General features: G+C 41.2%; 1 protein-coding gene across 6 annotated transcripts in view; it reads left to right on the forward strand.

Moving 5' to 3' along the window:
• TENM2 (teneurin transmembrane protein 2) overlaps positions 1 to 23008 on the forward strand; it is a gene marked incomplete at its 5' end in the record, with an annotated part of 535531 nt that extends 512523 nt beyond the window's left edge. For all 6 annotated transcript variants that reach the window (XM_082323887.1, XM_082323888.1, XM_082323889.1 and 3 more), the window contains 8 exons: positions 31 to 185; positions 680 to 1554; positions 8306 to 8481; positions 10107 to 10342; positions 14987 to 15283; positions 16178 to 17792; positions 20807 to 20937; positions 22128 to 23008. In XM_082323887.1, the coding sequence (XP_082180013.1) occupies positions 31 to 185; positions 680 to 1554; positions 8306 to 8481; positions 10107 to 10342; positions 14987 to 15283; positions 16178 to 17792; positions 20807 to 20937; positions 22128 to 22889 (4247 nt within the window). In that variant the 3' untranslated portion in view covers positions 22890 to 23008. The remainder of the gene's footprint in view (positions 1 to 30; positions 186 to 679; positions 1555 to 8305; positions 8482 to 10106; positions 10343 to 14986; positions 15284 to 16177; positions 17793 to 20806; positions 20938 to 22127) is intronic.
• Positions 23009 to 23211: the final 203 nt, after the last annotated feature.

The following is a 23211-nucleotide window of genomic DNA, read 5'->3' on the forward strand; positions in this document are numbered from 1 at the left end:
TTCACTGATGCCTGGTTTTTATATTTGCAGGAATTGCAGTGGATAAGTATGGACTCATGTATTTTGTTGATGCCACTATGATTAGAAAAGTGGATCAGAACGGAATTATATCAACCCTGCTGGGCTCCAATGACCTAACTGCTGTTCGACCTCTCAGCTGTGATTCCAGCATGGACGTCACCCAGGTAGACTCTTACTGCATTTATTTTCTTCTCTGCTGTAGAAGAGATGGGCATCTATTTTGGATGACTGCCTGGCCACTTAAGAAATACATTATGCAGCACAAGATGATAGCGTATTTGATTCGTTACTGAAATGAGTGAACCATCCTTTTACTGTGGCTAACACAGGTTATTTATGCAACTATAGAGAAATAAGGTTGAGATAATGGGAGTTATTGTCTTAATTGCTTGTTGTTCTGTAATTATTGTAGAGCTTCCACAATGTAGCGTTCATTCTTTGCACAGAAACACAATTAGCCAAAGTTACCACTGCACGTAGCTTTAATATTTCCGAAAAACAAAATCTTTGTTTGAAATAGTTGCCGTTCATGGCTTGGTTTCATGATTTACGCTGATAAACCCCTCACTAATTTGCTGTTGTTACACATGGAATTTTAAACACTAGAAGTGTACTTTTCAGTTACGAGTTTTACAGTAATAATTTGTGCAACTCATAGGTACGGCTGGAGTGGCCTACTGATCTCGCTGTCAATCCCATGGACAACTCACTTTATGTCCTAGAGAACAATGTTATTTTACGGATCACAGAAAATCATCAAGTTAGCATTATTGCTGGACGCCCCATGCACTGCCAGGTTCCCGGTATAGACTACTCTCTTAGCAAACTGGCTATTCATTCTGCACTTGAATCAGCCAGTGCCATTGCCATCTCACACACAGGAGTTCTTTACATCAGTGAGACAGATGAAAAAAAAATTAATCGGCTACGCCAGGTAACTACCAATGGAGAAATATGCCTTCTTGCAGGGGCAGCTTCAGACTGTGATTGCAAAAATGATGTCAACTGTAATTGCTATTCTGGGGATGATGGGTATGCCACTGATGCCATCTTAAATTCACCATCTTCCTTAGCTGTGGCCCCAGATGGTACCATCTACATAGCTGATCTTGGAAATATCCGCATTAGGGCTGTCAGTAAAAACAGGCCCATTCTTAATTCTTTTAACCAATATGAAGCTGCATCTCCAGGAGAACAGGAGCTGTATGTCTTCAATGCTGATGGGATTCACCAGTACACTCTCAGCCTTGTTACCGGGGAGTACTTGTACAATTTCACCTATAGCAGCGATAACGATGTCACGGAGGTGATGGACAACAATGGCAACTCCTTGAAGGTCCGTCGGGATGCCAGTGGGATGCCCCGCCATTTACTGATGCCGGATAATCAGATTGTCACGCTGGCTGTTGGCACTAATGGTGGACTCAAGCTAGTCTCAACACAGACCCTGGAGCTCGGATTAATGACATATAACGGAAACAGTGGTCTCTTAGCAACGAAGAGTGATGAAACAGGATGGACAACATTTTATGAGTAAGAATGTTTTTGGATATATTAAGCGTACATTTATTTTTCAAATGGTAGCGAGTAGGCCCTAAACTGACCCTACTGAAATTTGTTGTAGGCTTTTCACTGGTACTGAATAAGGCCGTTGTTACATCTCAGTCTAGTATGATACTGGAAATGATTAAGTGGCTTCTTGATTTCATCAGTTTGGCCGGGTCCTTTGGGTGGGTACCGAACCACCTAAATTCCTGCCCGCGGTTTGAGGCCGGTGGGGAAGCTCACCCACCGCCAGTGCGAAGGACTGTGTGCCACGTTCAGAAACCCGTGTTTGATTTCCCAGATTGGGCCCCTGCTCTTAGTCATCAGCACGGCTGCAGATAACTCCCATCCAGAGCAGCCCCCAGCAATCTGTGGCTCCTACTGAGCTGCCTCTCGCTGGGAACCCTAACGCTGCCGTTTCTTTTGGAACTCAAATTACATATCTTTCTGTTCAGACTCATGTATTACTCACGGTTGTTAAAATGTTGATTAACTTCACTGATTGTTCATTCTTGAGACAAGTGAGGAAATTAGATCCCCAGCTATCTGTCAGACCCCTGGTGTAACTTCCATAATTTGTAGATAACCCAAAAGCACACTGGTGTTCATGAGCGCATGGATTAAAAAGGCAGAACTTCCTCTTCAAATGAAACTCATCAGAGATGAAGTTCAAAAGTACATTAAAAATCTAAAAAAAGGAGTCAAATTTTTATTAATAGTGATCCTGTTCTTAGTAGTCTTATTGCCATTCATTGATCAAAACAATTTTAAAAATAGAAGCTAAATGATATATTGAAAATAGATATAACTTTTAAGTATGGCTAGTCTGATGCCATATATTTAATTTGAAATTGTTAATTAATGATTACTAAATACCATTTCTCAAGTGAGTGGGTAAAAAGTATGAATAGGGCTTTATATTTAATTTTAAATTGTGGGCTTATTTTTAAGGTTACAGACTAGCAATGATGCACAGCTATTTCAGTTTACTAATGCGTTCATCTTAGCCACCACTTTCTTTCTTTTTAGAGAAAACGTAAGTAATGCAGGAAAAAAAAGAACTGCGCTCAGCCTGCTCTAACTGTGTCTAAATCCGCGCTGCACATCAGTGTTTTGTCCGTGATGTGTTTCGTTTCCGTAGAAAGGAAAGCAGTGCCCTCTCGTGGTCCCCTTCTCCTGGGCCCTGGAAACTGAACCACTGCGCTTTTTCATCTGGGCTGGGGGTACACATACGGAGGTTTTTTCTCCTTAATATTTTGCAAAGAGTATTTCTTTACCACACGTTAGTTACAGAAATAATCCAGGTATGTGAACGCATGAAGGTGTTACCCGCTGATTACAAGAGCAAGTAAAAGCTCACCGTACTAGACGGTGGTAAAATCGCACGTTATTGCTGATGAGATGTGGATGCCCTTCTAGGGAGGGGTTTTTTGTTGTTTTTTCCTCAATAGCTAGCTCAAGATTCAGATCAGAAGTCATATAAACTAGTTATTTCTCAAAACACCAGTAATTAATTGTGGAAAACTAAATCACAAAGTAATTTAAAACTCTACATGAAAATCAATGAAACATAAAAAAAGGCCATCGGAAAGTTACAAGTTACAAAACCGGTAGAACTGGTGGCTGAGAATCAGGTGAAGTACTAAGTTAGCATGATTTAACAGAAAAGTTGTACTACGATTCCAAAGTAAATATAGAAGGTAGGGGCTTTGATGTCTTACTGAGATGCACCTGAAAATATAGTTTAATGTGTATATAGCGCTGACATGTTGACTAGATTTTTTCCCAAGATCAAACCAGAAGAGATGCGCAACCCTTGCTTCAGGTCAGTGGACGTTAACTACCATAGTCAGGTGTAAGTACAGCCTGAGGAGCTGCCTTAGATGCTTAGTACCTGTGATGTGGCAGCAGAAATAACTTACTTTCTCCCAGATTTGTACCTACATTCCCATAAGCATAGAGCCCATAGATGAGAGGACAGTGTAGATGGTTTTTTGCATTAAAAATGCATATACTTTATAGTACATGTATAAAATAAACTATATATGGTGATTGTTATCTTAGGAAAAAAGCCATAAAATGCCATTCACAAAGGCGTTAAAAGAAGATACGTGCCTCTATATGGGCATGGAAAACCCTTTGTGAGGACTAGAAGTTAGCTATATGCACTGGAGAGGCTCACTACAAAATACCAGAAAAACAGAGGCATCTCCTTTAGGCTGATCCTCAGCAGCTGACTGACTTACAGTAGCTCCTTAATATGCCTTGTCATCTCATGTACCCCCACAGTTGAGGGGATTATTAATAAGATGGTGAGAATTATTTAAATCAAATTTACAAACAGTCACGGTCCGCAGTCACTCAATACTGGTTTCTGGTTTCTATTTGTTCTTCGAAGCAGCTCCAAGGGCAAAATTCTGTATTCATCATTATGCAACTTATTTTGGTAGCTATACGTTAATATCAATCGAAGATGAAAGAAATACTTAGCCAATGAGAGTTTATAAGGACAACAAAATAGTTTTCTGTGCCATTACGTTCATGCATTCATACAGAGATAATCAATACCCAAAATTGTTAATATGGCAGCAGAATTGGAAAAGAACAAATGGCTTTTAAGGAGTAAAATACTACATGAACTAAAGTTCTTACGAAAGATTTATTTCAGTGCATATATATCAACCAGACGCTGAAGTGCCGTGCTGTCTTATTGGGTATCTGAAACTGTGCCCTGAACATGCTCACAGAATTAAATTTGTGCCGTATATCAAGGTATGCATGTGTATATGCAGAGAAATGCATACACAAACTGTTTGTGTGTGTGCGTGTGTACACACGCTCCATACGTATATCATCTATGTGTATAGCGCACGTGTATATGCATGCAGTTCGTTTGCAGTAGGAACAGGCAAGGCTCTTAAATAATGTAACAGCTACCAGCAGGCTCACATGGGGTAATTTAAGCTTGGTTTTGGGCATGAAGCACAGATCTTTGAAGTGATCCTCAGTGGTATTCCGCTTGGTCTTGGGAGCATCCTGAGAGAATGCTGCGGTTTTCTTCCTGCATCGGCGTGGTTTTTATAAGGGAGAGAAAGTAGGGATCTGTGTAAATGTATGTGGATCTGCACCTTGCCCTGCTCTGCCTTAAGGCAAAAGCTGCTGTTACTCCTTTCTGCAGTACTGTGTATGGCACTGTCCTAGCTACTCCCACCCGCAAGCTGTCGAGCAGTACGCGTCTCAAACCTCAAAGACCCGAATGCTAGCAATAAAAATTGCATGAGATTTAGAGGTGCCATAATACTGGAGATGGGAGAAGAGCCTTCAGTGCATTACCACAGGCCCGCCGAAGGGATGCACAGGGCAGATAGTTGTAGCTATCTGAGAAGGTGCCGCCCAAGTGCTCGGCGCCGTCTCACGGTTGGGCTATAGCTGCGGCTGGTGGCCCAGCGCACGCGGGCTGGCGGTGGCCAGCTGAGAGCCGCCAGGCTGGCGGGCACCAGCTCAGGCTGCAGGCAGGATCGGCCAACAGCTCTCGTGTCTGCCCGGGCGCCGGTGGCTGGGGTCGCCCAGAGCTGGCCGCTCTCGGAAACCTTTGCCTGCTCGGGCAGACTTGGTCGCAGTTAGCAATACGTTAGCGAGCTGGTAGTGGGCAGCAGGAGGTGCTGGTTTTTTAAGATACTGGGATCAAGGAAGGATCTCTCCCCTTGTAATTCTATTAGTACAAAAACTTGGGATGAAACCTTACTCTAGTTGCAGTGAGTAACAAAAGCTCAGGAATTTCAGTGTATCCAGAACCCACCTTATTTGAAGATACAAAGATTGCCTTGTCAGATCTGATTCATCTAGCCTGATGCTGTGTCACAGACTGTGATATGTAGTGGCTGCTTCTGAAGAAGATACCAAGAAGTCCCAGGTCGATTAGTATATTTTCCATTGCAAAATTTTCTTTTTTTACTTCATTAGACCCGGGTTCATGTCATGAAGAAGAAAGGTATATAACCATTTAATTCCTATATAGCTTTATTGTTATTATTCAGATAAGCGTCTGGGTGTTGTATTCTACTAAGCACTTGCTCTCACATAATACATAAATTTAACAAAAAAAACAAAAACTCAGTAATATGTCACTACTAAATTTTGTAGTACATAAACGGTTTCTGTTTTATTAATTTAGAATCTTTTACCTTTAAGGTATTTTTTTAAATACGATTTTATTGATGCAATGGATAAAGTAGAAATGCCTTTTTTATACATGGGTATTGCAGTCTGTATATATCATTTAAGTAGTGAATTTTTTTATACGTCTAGCTCGTAAACTAAATGGTCTGCAGATCTTCGCAGAGAGTACTTTTGTATCACTTGACGCGTGTCCATCCCTTGCTTATAAACCCTTTTAATCTCTGCCATTGCTGATTTCAAAAATTGTGACCAGCACTGGGAAATATGCCCCGTGGCGGGAGGCAAAACGCTGATTTCTAGAAATAGCATTACAATATTTTCATTTTTCTGTTTCAGTCTCTGTATACCCTCATCCATATTTACTTTTAGACTGCCCTTGCACTTTGAACAGAGATTTTCAGTGAGTAGCCCACAGCAATCCCCAGGAATTTTTCCTGGGTTAATTAGAAACCCAGCAATGTGAATGAAGAGTTTAAATGAATGTCTCATTTGCATTGCCTAAAATATATTTGCTGATGGGGAATTTCGCCAACCATTTTTCTGGACGTTCACCAAGCTCTGCATAGTCACGCTGAAGCCACTCATAGACTTTTCTAGTTTGTCCTAAATAACATTGTCTCTTCTGTAAAATTTGGCACCTAAGAATTCTCTTCATCCCTCTGCTGGTCACTAAACGTACCACGGTAGTCCACATACAGACTCTTAGGGCCTGTCTCATTATTAACCTCTGAGATTTTTGAAACTGTCCCTTTTTTGTACTTTTTGTTTTTCCTTGCTAGATGGATGCTTGACTGGATCAAGTTCTTCCCTCATCTATACTTTATGAGTACTTTTCAGTATTTTTTTGCAAAGACCTGTATACAGACTTGACCAAGCCCCCTTTCCTAGATCATCTCAACATATTATCTTTTATCCAGTATTTTGTTGATATGGTTAAAAAAAAAATTATGTATATATATATATATGAGTAGAAACGTGTGACTTTTATTAAGAAAAATCATGTGCTTAATCTTATTTGATCCTGCACTGCTTAAATGAACACAATATATTATTGGTCCCTTTTAGGTCGCATGATGCTTTCTTTTATTGATTTACTTCTTTGCCTAATACTTCCATTGGTTCTGGTAAGGCTTGTTGCTCCACAGGTGATTTTTTTCCTTCTTCCCCAATATTCAGTTGAATGGGTGCAACCATTTGCAATGGATTGGAAAGGCATATTTTATATTTGTATTAACTGAGGAGCCAGTTTGGGTATGAATTTTGGAGATACTGTATACAGTTCAGGTGGCCTACTTTGAGGCTTCTGAATAATTTAATTGTAAAAAGTCATGTTGAAAGCACTGATTTTTTTTCATCTTTACAGCTAACCACGATGTACAAAGAACTCGGCTAGCTCCGTGATACTAAATGTGCTCCTCTTCTCTTCTGTTACTCTCAGGCAGTGCAATGGATTTACCAGTTCTCTTCCAGGCTTCCCGCTCCCTGGATTTCTACGTTCGAAGGATGACCAGTTGGTTTCAATCTCTACCTAAACTTTTCCCTTTATCTACACAGGACATTTTTTCTTGCCTTTCTGCTGTTTAGAAGTATGTGCGCTTTGGTAGCGGCTGGGTGAGAGACTCTTGCACAAGTAGAGAATTGCAGCAAGCAGAGTGTCAGACTGGAATACTGATTTTGTTGCAGGTCCCTATTTCTTGCCCTTAAGATCCAAGGGATTGCTTCTTTAGCATACGTATGCACACAAGTATAGCATACTACAGGAAAGGGAGAAACAGTATGATTTGATTTCAGGCAGCATTCCTTCTTTCCCCCCTCCTCAGGCTTTATACCTCTAAATAAATTTAACTCAATAAACTCATGGAGAGCCCTTTTTCTTTTATTTTTTTATCTTTATGCCTCCGGAGCACTTAATTCATCTTCTAAGGTATATTCTGAGTGCTGACTGCTGCCCTTTGTGCAACTCCAACCTATTCTGTGCTTTAACTTCTCATCATTCAGCTTTATGAGCCAAAATACTGACCCCAAAATGCAGTTTGATACCGCAGATAAGATCTAAATGAAATTATTATGTTCTCCAGCTGACGTCCTCTCTTATGGCAAGTTTATTCCTTGATACGTCACTTAAGACCATACTTAGTAGTGTCCACTAAGTATTCAATTGCAAATGTATAGTGGATGCAATTGTATATTGTAGTATCCATCATAAGTCCGCTTCCTTAGAGTGAAATGCAACTATTAAAGTACAGATGGATTTACTAATTATAATTGTTTGAGCCAAATATCACTCTGTATATCCATAATAATTTAATTAATTAATTTAATAATTCAAAAGGTGCTAGCCTGGATTTACAGTCATGTAGTTGAGATCAGTGTCTCTAAAAATTACTATTTCATCATTATAGACTCTTTCAAGAACAGAGAAATAGGTATGGCCAGGATGTTCTTGAAAATCTGTTTCATTCTGGGTTTTTTGCACAAATGTGGTGAATTATTAATACGTTGGGTATTGAAATGAACGTACATCCTCATGCTTTTTTGCTCTCACTAACTTTTCTATTAGCTATGATCATGAAGGGCGTCTGACCAATGTAACACGTCCCACTGGAGTGGTAACTAGCCTTCATCGAGAAATGGAAAAGTCTATTACCATCGACATTGAGAATTCTAATCGGGATGACGATGTCACGGTCATCACAAATCTCTCCTCTGTGGAGGCTTCCTATACAGTTGTTCAAGGTACCAAAGCACGCTTCTCAGCACATCTCCTAACCACACACACAACTTGAGAAAGCAGTTCGCAAAAGATTCGTGTCATTAGTACACTCATGAGCAGGGGAAAAATATATAAGGTTTGCAAGAAAAACTCCCATAAAGCTTATTCCTAAAATGACAGGTCTTCAGGACAGGTAAGAGACATTTCACGATCATACTTTGTGTCAAATCTGTATGGTCGTGATCTGCTGGCGTAAGTTAGTCCTGTCTTGGGTCAGGACTCTTGGGTCAGGTTCGCTCTGCCCGCTCACATATTTCTCTGTACTTCACTGCAAAACGGGTTCTGACTTCAGTGCCACAGAGATGCAGTCTGGCTGCTGCGCGTTGGCTGCCTGGGTAGAGGTCCTTGCGGAGAGAGAGGCTCAGGTAACCTCCTACTATTAGAAGTGAAATCTGCCAAATTTATACACTACCGTTAAATAAAATGCAGAACAGTCGGGGCAGTGGATGATCTTGTGCCACAGCTGGCACTTCTGAGAACAGCGTTACAGCCCAAGCATGGCAGGAGAGATCAGCAGCAAAGCGGTTAAATGTTTTCATAGAGCTTTCCAGCACCGCCCAGGCGCTCTATCTGATGAAGCGAAAGCAGTCAGTTATCAAAGATAGACTGAAAGGGATTTGGTGAGTGACGGGGTTTTTTAATTAAGCTATAATGCCACCGGAATAAGAATTTCATCATTGAACAATAGTCTCCTCCTGACATAAATGTCAACATTTATAGACTATTATACCGTGACACGCCTGGTTGCAAAGACTTTATTTCTCTTATACCAGATGATTAATTAGGTAGATGCTGTCCTTCTGTCAGACAAATATCGATGCTTTGGTGACAGTTGCACACTGTAGCGCTCCATCCTGGCTGAGAATGGACTTGGCTGTGTCAGACAGCTGGAGAACTGCACAGCCATAAAAGTCCGTAGAAGTCCAGGATTATTTTTATAACTCTTCTCCGACAGCCGAAAGGCCGGGTGTGCGCATCAGGCTGGGGCGCTTCTGCTGGGCTGGCAGGAAGGCCGGCAAGCAAAGGGCCATGGCCGGCAAGCAAAGGGCTGTGGCTGCCAGCTTGCGTTGCTGGAGCCCCACACCTGGAGGATTTAAAGCCAAACTGAAATGCTGTACAAAGCCCCTGCTTGGAGACAGCTTTTAAACAGAGGGAAAGGAAAAGAAGGGTGCTTACTTCTTCCCACTCATAGAGAGTCCAGCAGTCGTCTTTTTTTTTTTCTTTTTGTCCTGGAGTTTAACGGTTCGTTGTTTATCCAGCAGTACAGTTGTCAGGAGTTTTTGTTCGTATTAGAAGTACATTACGTGGTTGAACACATATCACTGTGCATTTTGATTCACAATTAAGACCAAAGGGAAAGGATAATGAAATAAACACAGTATCTCTCTGCAGGCTCACTGTTACACTACTGTTCTTTACGTGAATCCGTAACATCTGTAATTTCCACCATAGTACCACGTAAATGGTAATTGCAGGCTGACTTCATTTAACATCAACAGGAGTGCAATAAAAAAACCAATCAAATTAAGCTATATGTTTTCTTTATGACTGGAGTAGCTAAATTATTTTCTTTTCATTATTGCTGTAGATCAAGTGAGGAACAGCTACCAGCTCTGTAATAATGGTACCTTGAGAGTGATGTATGCCAATGGCATGAGCATTAGCTTTCACAGCGAACCCCATGTCCTGGCGGGGACGGTGACTCCCACCATAGGACGATGTAATATTTCTCTGCCAATGGAAAATGGTTTAAACTCAATTGAATGGCGTCTGAGGAAGGAACAGATTAAAGGCAAAGTGACTGTGTTTGGAAGAAAGCTCAGGGTAAGTAGTGTCTGTCGTTACAACGATGATCTTTTCTTCTGTGGGCAGAAAATTAATTTTCCATTTTGAAGGACATCTTCCCTATTTTTACTGGTTAAAAATGTACAACTCTGGGACTGTCTTTGGTATGACAATCTTTTCTTTATTTGAGAGGTCAGTTAACTGCATAGGATCATCCGCTGCAATCAGCTATCGAAGCTTCATTACTAAAAGTATTCCAAAAGAGGTTGGTAAAAATACCCAGACTATTGCTGCAAGTCACTCTGCTTCTGAAGGGGGCGGCGGGGGGGAACCCAACCACTCACTGTTTTTAAAAATGCTGTGGCACACTTACCACAGCTAGTCCCGGGGAGCAAACACGATTACAGCTTGAGCGGTTACGTTCTGCTTCTGTAAAATCCCCCTACAGATTCATTGAGACAGGCATATTGTCTTTATTCCCTTTCCCAAATGGCACGATTGGAAAATAATTGCCATAATTACAAAGCCATAAGCATAGGATAAGACAGACACTCAGGTCATGTAATCCATCCCCTGCCAAATTAGAGATGGGCTGCAGCTGGATTAATCCCATTCTGCACTTAGCTGGCCTGTTTTTCACCCCTTAAGTATCTAAACTTTCACTGCCTGCTTCAGCGTATACAGTTCTGGAAGCGCTTTGAGATACTGGGCCGAAAACAAATGTAGTGCTTATCAAGTCCTGGTACGTTTAATAATTCTTTCAACATCGTTGGACATGAGATACAGTTCTGTGTGTTCAAGATGATCTATTAAATGCAATATATGTAAACAATTATGTAGTAATTTACAAAAAAATAATAAGACTCGGATGTTAAATTTTGGTATTGCTTAACATCTGATTCACAGTGTTGAATTAACAAGTCTTTCCCTCTTCTCACAAATGTCGGAATGCACCTCTTGGGGAGAGGGGGAAGGTTAGACAAAAAATGGAATGAGATTAGCAGCTAATCCTTAATGACTAAATTTCATGGCTGTGTAATTGATTTCTGATGTGTTGACCCGCAGAAGTTGATTATAAGTAGAAAATAGATCAGCTCTGCATTTTGACGAGGTGTTCAAAATAAAAATAAATAGGACCCTGAAATGAAATTGCTGTAATCCTAACTCTCAATACTAAAAATTTAATAGAGGTACTTGTGGTAATTAGCTGAAGTTAAACACATCTTAGAGCTGAAACCTTGCCTGAGATGGATTTTCTTGCATCGTGTTTATGCAAATCAAAACACTGCTTTATCTAGCAACACCTCAACATTTAATTGTCTGGTGTTAGTTCCTGTAACAATAATCACATATCCATTTAGCTCTTTTAAATGAAAATCACTATGAGATTATAACAGGTTGAGTGGACTGAAAATGAAATTTGAAAATGATGGAGAAAGCATAGAATTTATTTGCATCTCATTTATTCTAATTCATCTTTATAAATTGTTTAGTGAACGAAATAGAGCGAGTGTGTTGGGACATCGGGGGGAGCAGGTGGCAGGCAGGGTGGGCTGCGGCAGCTGGGACGGCTGTGGCACGTAGCGGCACAGGCCAGGGACAGAGCTAAACGCCCACCGGCGCCGGGACGGCCGGTGAGAGAGCGTGCGGAGCCGTCTCCTGAATCCCCAATTCAGAATCACGTATTACTGAAAGGGGTTGTTATTATACGGGACTCACCTCCTGTGAGTCCTTACCGGAGCCCATACCCCTTTTCTTCAATACTTCAGGGGGGCCCATGAGAAAGATGGGGACGGACTTTTTAGCAGGGCCTGTTGCGATAGGTGATGGTTTGAAAGTAAAAGAGGGGAGATTCAGACTAGGTATAAGGAAGAAATTTTTTACGATGAGGGTGGTGAGACGCTGGCACAGGTTGCCCAGAGAGGTGGGAGATGCCCCATCCTTGGAAACACTCAAGGCCAGGCTGGACGGGGCTCTGAGCAACGTGGTCTGGTTGAAGATGTCCCTGCCCATTGCAGGGGGGTTGGACTCGATGGCCTTTAAAGGTCCCTTCCAACCCAAACTATTCTATGATTCTTCAGGTAGTGCTGCTACCTGTGCCCCCCAGCTCTGCTCATCCTGGCAGCTCTCCGTGTCGGCCTCTGCAAACGTGCCTGGGCAGACTTCATTAAGCCGAGAAAGGAAGACCTGCACTTCACCTTTGTGTTATCCTGCTTACTGTCCGCTACTATTTTATGCACCACACGTTCAGTGTCTTGCTGTAGTTTCAGATAAAGTCTTGATAAGATTCCCTTCTGAAGCGTTTTTGTTACAGTGCAGCATCACGTAAGCGATTTCTGTTGCAAGACCTTTACCCAAGGCAGAGAGGGCTCATCCCTGCTGCCGCTTGGTCAGCAGCAGCCCGGGGAAACCCAGATGTGCACGTAGGTAGTGGAATAGAAGAGGAAGAGCTTGTTAGGTAATCTTCAGTCATGATACTGGTAATAGCGTTATTAGTGTTCCCAGGAAGAGTGGGAGTTAGTCATTCTGTTTGGGTTTCTATATCATTAATTGACACTACAATTACACGCTCTGGTTTTACCGATTTTACAAATGAAAATGAAGTTACTGAATTATCCAAGCAGGTGCTTCCTTATTCTCCAAGTGATGTTTGTGTGTGTGCGTAGCTCTTGTCTGAGTAATCATTAAAAAAACCCTAATACTTTAGTTTTCAATGGCAAAAAACCTAATAACCTTTATACCGTTTAGCAGAAAAGGGAGGATACCTGGAATCAGACTTTCCTACATGCAGATTACAGTTGCAGTTACTGTAATGGAGAGAAGAAACCCCAGAAATCCCAGCTGCTTTATGAAGCTTCAGAAGTTTAAAAAACAAAACAAAACCAAACAAAACCCCAAAAGCTAAAATTCAGTTTGCAATCTTTCTGAAAACTTTTTTTTTTTTTTTGCTTTTTAGAAAAGCTGCTTGTCCTTAAGAAATGGGGATCTTTCAGTCATGCACTGGCCCTTTAATGTTATAAATGTTATAGCTGAATGTTTTTGAGAAGTGAAAGCTCTCTTCTGCTTCCCCAAGAGCTCTGTGAAGGAAAGGCTTTTGATACGTCCCTCTCATCAGGATCGATCCTACGCTTACAAAACTAGAGAATCAGTTGAGAAGTACTGATGTTGAGTTTGGCTTCCCTGGCTTTGTTTCCACTACAACGGGAGAGCAGAATAGGATTTATTTTGCCAAGGTGTTTTAAAAAAATACCCTGTCTTTTCTTTGAATCACAGAAGTTGTTGCTGGGATAACCTTTGGGAAAACCTACAGAAAAGAGCTTTTTCTATTAATTACCCACTGAGGAAATGCAAACTGTTAAAGAGCTAAATTTTATTAATGGAAAAAATTAGGATAATGAGCGATAATTTGCAATAATTATTTCTTTACAAACACAAAATTGTATTAATTTTAAGTTTGCTTTCTGTATAACTGAATTCCTACAGAGTTGGTGGGGATGGGAATTGGGTTTACCCCTGCCAGTGAAAATATCTCAGAATAACTTTTATGTCCTTGAGAAAGGCTCAGGGTTAATTTACATATTGTTTGATGTGCAGTTTAATTTTGGATAAGAGAAAACGTTGCTTAATCAAAGCTACTGTAAAATATAAGCTGAAGAACAAATTCCCAGAAACTGATGAATACTCTTTAAGTAGTCATTGCTCTCAAATTACGTCTAATTTAAAGACTTCTACTTTATTAATGATGCATCTACAATTAGATTACTTAAGGAGTTTTATCAGATTACAGCATTAGCCTGAATTCTGTGGCTTAGCCTCCAGTGAATATATTTATGTATCTCTCATTATAGCACTCTCACTAGAAGCCTCTCCATTTGGCATTCTTATGCTCCTTTGTTTCTGTTTTGCTCTTTTATTAAAAAAAAAAAAAAAAAAATCTGGGACTGAAACACTTCATGCTGTACTTTGATTTGAAAATCGTACCTGAAAAAAAATGGGGAAAAAAAGAAAAATATTTAAGCTAATTATTTAGCTCTTTTGTTTCTCAAAACTGGAAGTCCATCGTTCCCAGCCTGTATGATCAGGATTTTTAATCAGAAGAAATGAAACCCATCCCAACTGATCGGGTTGCTGAGGGATCTACTGAATATTTGGAAAGTAAATTAAGAAAACATTAAATTAATGAATTCATAAGCAGGGTGTTGCAGCTACAGCACCTAAGTGGCTAAACCTCAATGAAGACACAAAATTGTAATTTCTTCTATTGTTCTTGCAGTCATTGTAGGGAAAAAGGCTAAGAACTGCTGAAGTAGAAGAATTATTTCCATGCAGTAGGATTATTTCCATGCAGAATAATCCGTTTCTCTGCTAAGCGCTGACCCTCTGCACTTTGAGACCTAGGTGTGCAGCATGTCGGTCTGTGCTGACAGGGGGGAAGCCGCTCTCTGTAAGATTACAGCTCCCGTGTTGCAGGGAGATGGGAAATACCCCAGTAAAACACTCAAAGTTACGTATTTGAATACCCGGAGAAGTAGAAAGCAAAAGCCAGTTAAGAGGAAGACATCCTACTCTTTTCAAACATGTGGGGAAATGGAGTTCTCTGTTGTGCATGCTATTTTTACGCTGAAGATCCACAGAGGCGTAGTGCCCACCGCTCGCTGAATGCAGCCTGCTTTCATTCAATAGGTGCACGGAAGGAATTTACTGTCCATTGATTACGACCGGAACATTCGCACAGAAAAAATCTATGACGATCACCGGAAATTTACGCTGAGGATAATTTACGATCAGCTAGGACGGCCTTTCCTTTGGCTACCTAGCAGCGGCCTGGCTGCCGTCAACGTGTCTTACTTCTTCAACGGGCGCCTGGCTGGGCTCCAGCGCGGTGCCATGAGTGAAAGAACGGATATCGATAAGCAAGGCAGGATCATCTCGCGCATGTTTGCGGATGGGAAGGTTTGGAGCTACACCTATCTAGAAAAAGTAGGTGATGTTGGTTTACCTTCTGATATCAGCTACAAAGAGACAAAATGCTATCTGGCTTCATTTTAAGCTCTGTACATAACACACATACAAATTACCTAAATTTGATGTATTCCAGCTGTTGAGAATCCCTTTGTACCCCATTGCAAAATTCCTTATTTTTCAATTAGTCAACTGAATTTGACTAATTTTTAGTGGGAAATACTTTGTTCATGGTTTGTGTCTTTTGATATTTTCCTGAAAGTGGTTAGGCTGCCGTATAATGGCATAAACTAACACAATGAATTGTGCTTAATTAAGACCAAAAATGCATGACTAAAGCTGACAAAAGGTTCAGGTAGAAACAGGTAATTCATCTCTAATCATTATTTATTTAATGAAAATATGGTAATGCATTTTTACTTAGCCTAATTAAGACACTTCAATCATAAAAGTGTCCTAAATACTTCAAAATTGCATATTATTTTCCCTTTCCCTTCTTTGTATCTGTTGTTTTAAGCAAACCAGAGCTGATGTTCTCTGCTTAATTTCTCACGTATTTCACAGCAATAGTTGGGAATTACAACTGCTAGCAGAAAGATAAATCAAGTCATTTATGTAACTCCTTTGCATCCCTCAGAAAAAAAGAAGTCCTACTGCAGGGAGCGTAGCTAATAGGTTGCTAACCTACACTTTCTCTGGAGTGTCAGCATATTGATTTCCAAGTAGCAGATCCTCTCATCTGGCAATCTGACAATACTCCGGAGCAGCTTTGTGCCCCTAACTAACGTACCTAATTCTCCTTGTATTCATATAACGTTAGTGCCTCTTCAGTAAACTTTTCTTTTCTTTAATGCCTTCCGAGAGGTCACAGGCTGAAAGCTAGTAACTGTGTATTCATATTTTTCCCTGTAGTCGATGGTACTACTGCTTCAGAGCCAACGACAGTACATCTTCGAGTACGATTCTTCAGACCGACTTCACGCTGTTACCATGCCGAGCGTTGCTCGGCACAGCATGTCAACTCACACCTCTGTTGGCTACATCAGAAATATTTATAATCCTCCTGAAAGCAATGCATCAGTGATTTTTGATTACAGCGATGATGGGAGGATTTTGAAAACATCATTTTTAGGTACTGGCCGACAAGTCTTCTACAAGTATGGAAAGCTGTCTAAATTATCTGAAATTGTTTATGACAGCACTGCAGTTACTTTTGGATATGATGAAACGACAGGTGTCCTAAAAATGGTGAATTTGCAAAGTGGAGGATTTTCTTGTACAATCCGCTATCGTAAAATTGGTCCTCTCGTTGACAAACAAATCTACAGATTCTCTGAAGAAGGTATGGTCAATGCAAGGTTCGATTATACGTATCACGATAATAGCTTTCGAATCGCAAGCATCAAACCCATAATAAGTGAGACGCCTCTTCCAGTTGATCTTTACCGTTACGATGAGATTTCTGGCAAAGTAGAGCATTTTGGCAAGTTTGGAGTTATTTATTATGATATAAACCAAATTATTACTACAGCAGTTATGACACTGAGTAAGCACTTTGATACCCATGGACGCATTAAAGAAGTGCAGTATGAGATGTTCAGATCCCTGATGTACTGGATGACTGTCCAATATGACAGCATGGGAAGGGTGACTAAAAGGGAACTGAAACTTGGTCCGTATGCCAACACGACCAAGTATACCTACGATTACGATGGAGATGGGCAGCTGCAAAGCGTAGCAGTAAATGATAGGCCAACCTGGCGTTACAGTTACGATCTGAATGGAAACCTTCATCTCTTGAATCCTGGAAACAGCGTCCGATTGATGCCTCTGCGCTATGACCTAAGAGACAGGATTACCCGCCTAGGTGACATACCATACAAAATTGATGATGATGGATTCCTGTGCCAGCGAGGCTCAGATGTATTTGAGTACAACTCCAAAGGACTCTTAACAAGAGCTTACAACAAAGCAAACGGGTGGAGTGTTCAGTACCGTTATGATGGACTCGGCCGAAGGGCTTCCTGTAAGACTAACCTGGGGCATCATCTACAGTACTTTTACGCTGATCTTCACAATCCAACAAGGGTAACTCACGTCTACAATCATTCCAATTCAGAAATTACCTCTTTGTACTACGATCTGCAAGGCCACCTCTTTGCAATGGAGAGCAGCAGCGGGGAAGAGTATTATGTCGCCTCTGATAACACAGGCACTCCGCTAGCCGTGTTCAGCATCAATGGCCTCATGATCAAACAGCTTCAGTACACAGCATATGGGGAGATTTATTACGACTCTAACCCCGATTTCCAGCTGGTTATTGGGTTCCATGGAGGGCTGTATGATCCTTTAACCAAACTTGTCCATTTTACCCAAAGGGACTATGATGTCCTGGCTGGACGCTGGACATCTCCTGATTACACCATGTGGAAAAACATTGGTAAAGAACCCGCTCCTTTCAATCTGTACATGTTCAAGAGTAACAACCCTCTCAGCAATGAACTGGATCTAAAGAATTATGTAACAGGTGAGACTTCATTGTATTTCTTATAAATAACTCTACAGTTTGGAGGTTGATTTGGGAAAGAAATCAGACTTCTCCTTACTAGCCATTTGCTGAGTCCTCCCATCAAGGCTGGGCCGTTTTCCTTTTTGTGCTATGAAGAGGGCTGGCTAGTCCTGAGTCTTTGATACTGCTCCTCCCCGAACGAAGGCCGCTAAATGAGAAGCCAGACTGAATTATGGAGGGGGGGGGGGGGAAATTTGCCTAAATATTTCATTTCAGCACAGCCATAGTGCTCTTCCTATTGCACCAGTGCTGTATGAAGATGGGTTCATTCTGATTTTATATAAAGAAAAGTGAAGTCACCTACAAGAATGACTGGCGGGTTAGTTGCAGAATCGGGAACCAGAACTGCCCAGCGTCTCTTCCCTTGAGGGCTGCTTTCAAAATTAACTGCTGACTGCGCCCATGGGCACATTATGAATTAGCACCAAGAATAGATTTAATTAAACCTCTTTTTTCCCATTTAATTTTTAATATGCAAACAGTCTTTAGTCTTTAAAAGAAAAATCTTGATGTTTTTTAAAATTATTTCCTCCTGAAAGACTAAGAAATTTCATGAAGGGTGTAGAGCTGAGAAACAATAAAGTCGTCGTGATTGCGTATGTTAGAATTGGGTAAAACTTGTAACCTCTTCTTAATTAGTAATAATTTTTCACTTAGTAAGATCACACAGTACTTGAACTAGCTGCTGGCAATTTCTAAAAAGAAAGGTAATTAATATGTCTTCAGGAAAAGCTTTTCAGAATTGAGTATGCAGTATACAATAATTAGAGCAGTGATATCATTTTTAAAAAGAAACTATCTTAATTTTAGCAGTAATTTGGATTTCAAGAAAAGTGTGCATTTCCTTCAAAGAAAATCATAGCAAGTCTCATGAGTACATTGGGACCTAATCGTATGTGTAACACACCGTAGGTGCTACTGTAGCTGCCTTGCAGTTTGAAGATAGTGCGATTTGTATCTGATAGGGTGAAAATATTGGTGACTAAAATTACCTTGGGATCAAAATCTGTTGTCCTAAGTTCAACAAAATTCCTATTTTCATCCACCACTGTTTGATTTAGATTTTCAGTGTCATCTCATGGTGTTTTGCTACGTTCTGAAATTGCATCAATTTAATTTATCCATCCGCTGGATGAAATCTAGGAAGATATATTGCATTTCGGTATAATACACACCTTGTAGCCTGTAAAAATACTTCATTGCTGATGAAAATATTTGTTGCTGTATGGACTAAACAGATTATCTTGCACAAGAAGTGATTATGGTGGCACCTTGGTTGTTATAGTTTAAAAAAAAAAAAAAAAAATAGAAAACGAACAAACAGAAAATACTTCCCCGCCCCAGTCCAGTCTTACTGTTAACCCCGGCACTGCTGTATTCACGGGTTTTGTTGAAAAGGAATTCCTGTAGCAAGTGCAGTGCTGCAAAGCACATTAGCTAAGCAAACCTATATACCTTGTACGCAGGCCCTCCTCTTTTTTTGTGGAATTAGGGCAGCTAAAGTTAATTGTTCAGGAGATACCATTATACCATAAAATAAATTGAGGCCTTTAAAAGGAGCGGTAACCCTGTGCAGTCCAAAGCTAGAGCAAAAATATGGTAGGCACTGTGTGATGGGCGATAGACACAAATATCTTTGTAGAAGCAGAGTATTCTACTACTTATTTTAGTGTCAGAATGGCTAAGAGAAGACTTCTGCTGTCGACTGTCCGCAGCCAAAGAAGTACTACGTTTTTTATGACGTAACGTTACCTCTGCTAAAAATTTGGCTTTGCAAGAGCGAGCGGGTGCCGTGCCGTGGCCGAGCGCGTCCCGGAGGTCCGCCTGTGCGCAGGCGGGTGCTCGGCAGGCACTCCGCGTCCCCGCGGGCAGCGAGCGCAGCCCGCTCTGCGGCCGGCACCGCGCTTGGAGCGCTCGAAATCCAGCCCGCGCCCCTTGCGTCGAGGGTGCCCTGCCACGGCCCTGTCTCTTTTCAAACACGGAGTTTGGCTCACGGGAAGAAGAGGCAACAGCAGCGTCAGGAGCCGTCGCAGGCCAGCGAGGAGACAAGGCCGCTGGAAAAGACAGGAGAGATTTTTAAACAGAAACGGTCATGAACATAGGTCCAAATCGAATGAGAAGTGCCCGTGCTCCCGCACTGCTGCTTGTCTCCATGACAGCCAGAAAAGAGGAGGAGGAAACAGAAATGTAAAATGGGGTCATGGGCTTTTTTTTTTTTGTTAAAAACTTCATTTTGATAACTAAAATACATCGTTAGTTCTTAATACCTGCTGAGTGAGAATTACTGTTATTGATTTAGTTAGTTAGCTTTTTCAAGTAGATATGAAGACAGAGTTTTACTGGTCGAACCCAGAGCTGGAACTTCCCGAAGCTCACCCCAGAGCTGAGCCGCAACCCTCCCGTGCAGCTCCTGCTTGCCGTACTGGGCCTGGAGGGATGGGGAGGATATTCATGGTACCTAAATTTAGACATCTGAATTACAAGTCTGGCTTCTCACTGCATTTAATGGAGCCTCCCGAGACCTGATGACAGCTAATAGAAGTAGGACACAGAAGAGAAGCCATGTATTTTCCCAAAGGACTTGGCAGATGTTTTCAGAAGTACTAACCTAATAAAACATCATTTTACAATACAGTTCATAGGTTACAGTAGCCACATCAGAAGGTGTCAGAGATGGAACAAGTATTGCATCCAGTAAAACGTTTGGATCATCCGTGTGCTGTAATGGAAAAAGAACGAAAGAGGTGGTATATCCCTGATGAACTGTTTAGGGTAAATTTAAAGCAATATTTCCTGTGCCTGTTCATGGTGGATTACTACAATTCTGTAAAGTGCCACGCTGTAATATAAATTATGAGTTCCCCTGCTACTTGAAATTAAGGCGGCCAAGGATGGATTTGCTAAATTTTTTGATTTCTCATATTTATTACACACATTTATTTCTCACTTGCCTGCTTATTTTTGATTTTTAGATGTCAAAAGCTGGTTGGTGATGTTTGGATTTCAGCTTAGCAACATTATTCCTGGTTTCCCTAGAGCAAAAATGTACTTTGTGTCACCGCCATATGAGTTGTCTGAGAGTCAAGCATGTGAAAATGGACAGGTAGGCAGAAATATGAAGTTCTTTTTCTTGATAAATTTGCCCCACTCGATGAATAGAACTGCTGGGCTCTTCTGTAGTTACAGCAGAAGGCCAAGTATTTATTTCAGTGTAAAATGAAGTGAGCATAGCTAGATTTTATACTAATGAACATATGCCTTTCTTGCCAGCCTTCGTTGTTACCATCATTACAGTGTCATTAGTTTGTCTTTTATTGAGTTCTTCCTTGATTAACAAGTTGTAACTCAATTAACTTGATTAGCAATGACAAAGGGAGACTTTGTCAGGGTAATTTATCATCTGTTGTACCTTTGGTAAAACCATCCCAATAACATATGTGTTGCAATAAACTGAGGTTGGTACTTGCTGTACTGCTAAGAAATGGTTCTACTTCTCACTCTGTAATAGGATTTCTTGTCATTTTTTGTCTGACACTGTTCATAGAGGCTTTGGTTTGCTACTTCAGTTAACTTCAGTTACAGTGTTCATACTTACTTGTCAGGTTAGGGTGGAGAATGGTATATGCTTTCAACCTTCATAATAAATTCCAACCCATTTAGTAAACTCCGAAAGAGTACTAGGCCAATTTCCAACTAAGTCTATGCTAGGCTCACTTCACATTTGTGGTAACAGAACTGAAATGGTCACGTAAACCTAAACGTCCTGCTTCACAGGCTTCTAAGTTACTTGAGAATCTAAACCTCCTCTTCAGGAATTGCTTTGGTATTTTGAACCCCAAATCTCGTGTAATTTCGAAAAGGCTTAAATTCGTAAGCATTTTAGTCATTATATACTGGTTGAAGTCTCTGGGCAAAAGTGTCCATAAGTTAAGTGCCACCTTTTAATAAATTGATTCTGTTTGGCTTAAGCTCTGATTAAACTTGTGCTAGACTATGTCTTACTTATTCTCATAACGGACATCATATAATTTGCCAAAATTGAGATTTGTGGTACATGTATGCTACAAAGGCTGATTAATGAGAAGTATGTTATTTGATATGACTGATTACCTGATTCTGAAGGGGATAGGTATAGGGGCGGTAACTGAGGGTGGTCTTCCCGTAGCGTAGAATTTTTCACTGCATGGCTTTCCTTTAAAAAAGCAAAGCAAAGATTAGTGTTGGTCTCTGAAATGCGTATTTTCAGATCTGTATCTTCTTTGGTGTTTTTTTGTTCCGTCTTGTTTTCCCCAGCTAATTACAGGAGTTCAGCAGACGACAGAAAGACACAACCAAGCTTTCATGGCTCTTGAGGGACAGGTCATATCTAAAAGATTACATGCCAATATTAGAGAGAAAGCAGGTCACTGGTTCGCAACAACCACTCCTATCATTGGGAAAGGAATCATGTTTGCTGTGAAGGAAGGCCGTGTAACCACTGGCATTTCCAGCATAGCCACAGATGATAGCAGAAAGATTGCCTCTGTCCTTAACAGTGCTCACTACCTGGAAAAAATGCACTACAGCATCGAGGGGAAGGATACCCATTACTTTGTCAAGATAGGCTCGGCCGACAGCGACCTTGTCACCCTCGCGATGACCAGCGGGCGGAAGGTCCTGGAGAGCGGAGTCAACGTCACCGTCTCCCAGCCCACTCTCCTCGTCAACGGGAGGACTCGAAGGTTTACGAATATTGAGTTTCAGTATTCCACCCTGCTGATCAACATCCGCTACGGACTGACCCCCGACACGCTGGACGAGGAGAAGGCGAGAGTGTTAGACCAGGCTCGGCAGCGAGCCCTGGGATCAGCCTGGGCCAAAGAGCAGCAGAAGGCACGGGATGGCCGAGAGGGCAGCCGCGTATGGACAGACGGAGAGAAGCAGCAGCTTCTGAACACGGGAAGGGTTCAAGGTTACGAGGGATATTATGTCCTGCCCGTGGAGCAGTACCCAGAGCTAGCAGACAGTAGCAGCAACATCCAGTTTTTAAGACAGAATGAAATGGGAAAGAGGTAACAAATTAACCTGCTGTCATCCTTTGCTGGATGAATCAGTAGTCATAACTGTTATCTCCTCTCCTAAGGAGATGAAGACCTAAATGGGGGCACTAGGCTGAGCTACTTTGGGATAGTAAGTGGCAAACAAGCTCATATTTTTTGAGTTAAATGCTACTGTTCAAGTGATTAAAAACCACATCCTGAAGTGGACTAAAGCCAGACTGAAAACTCTAACCATACAAATTAAAAAGTACCCCTGAAATATTACCCACTTGTTCTGGGTCTAAAGAAAAACAAAAAGAAGGCCTCGTATTGTATTACCTCACTCCATTCACACGTGA

This window comes from Platalea leucorodia (assembly GCF_965183815.1).
Source record: "Platalea leucorodia genome assembly, chromosome: 11".
Classification (NCBI taxonomy): domain Eukaryota; kingdom Metazoa; phylum Chordata; class Aves; order Pelecaniformes; family Threskiornithidae; genus Platalea; species Platalea leucorodia.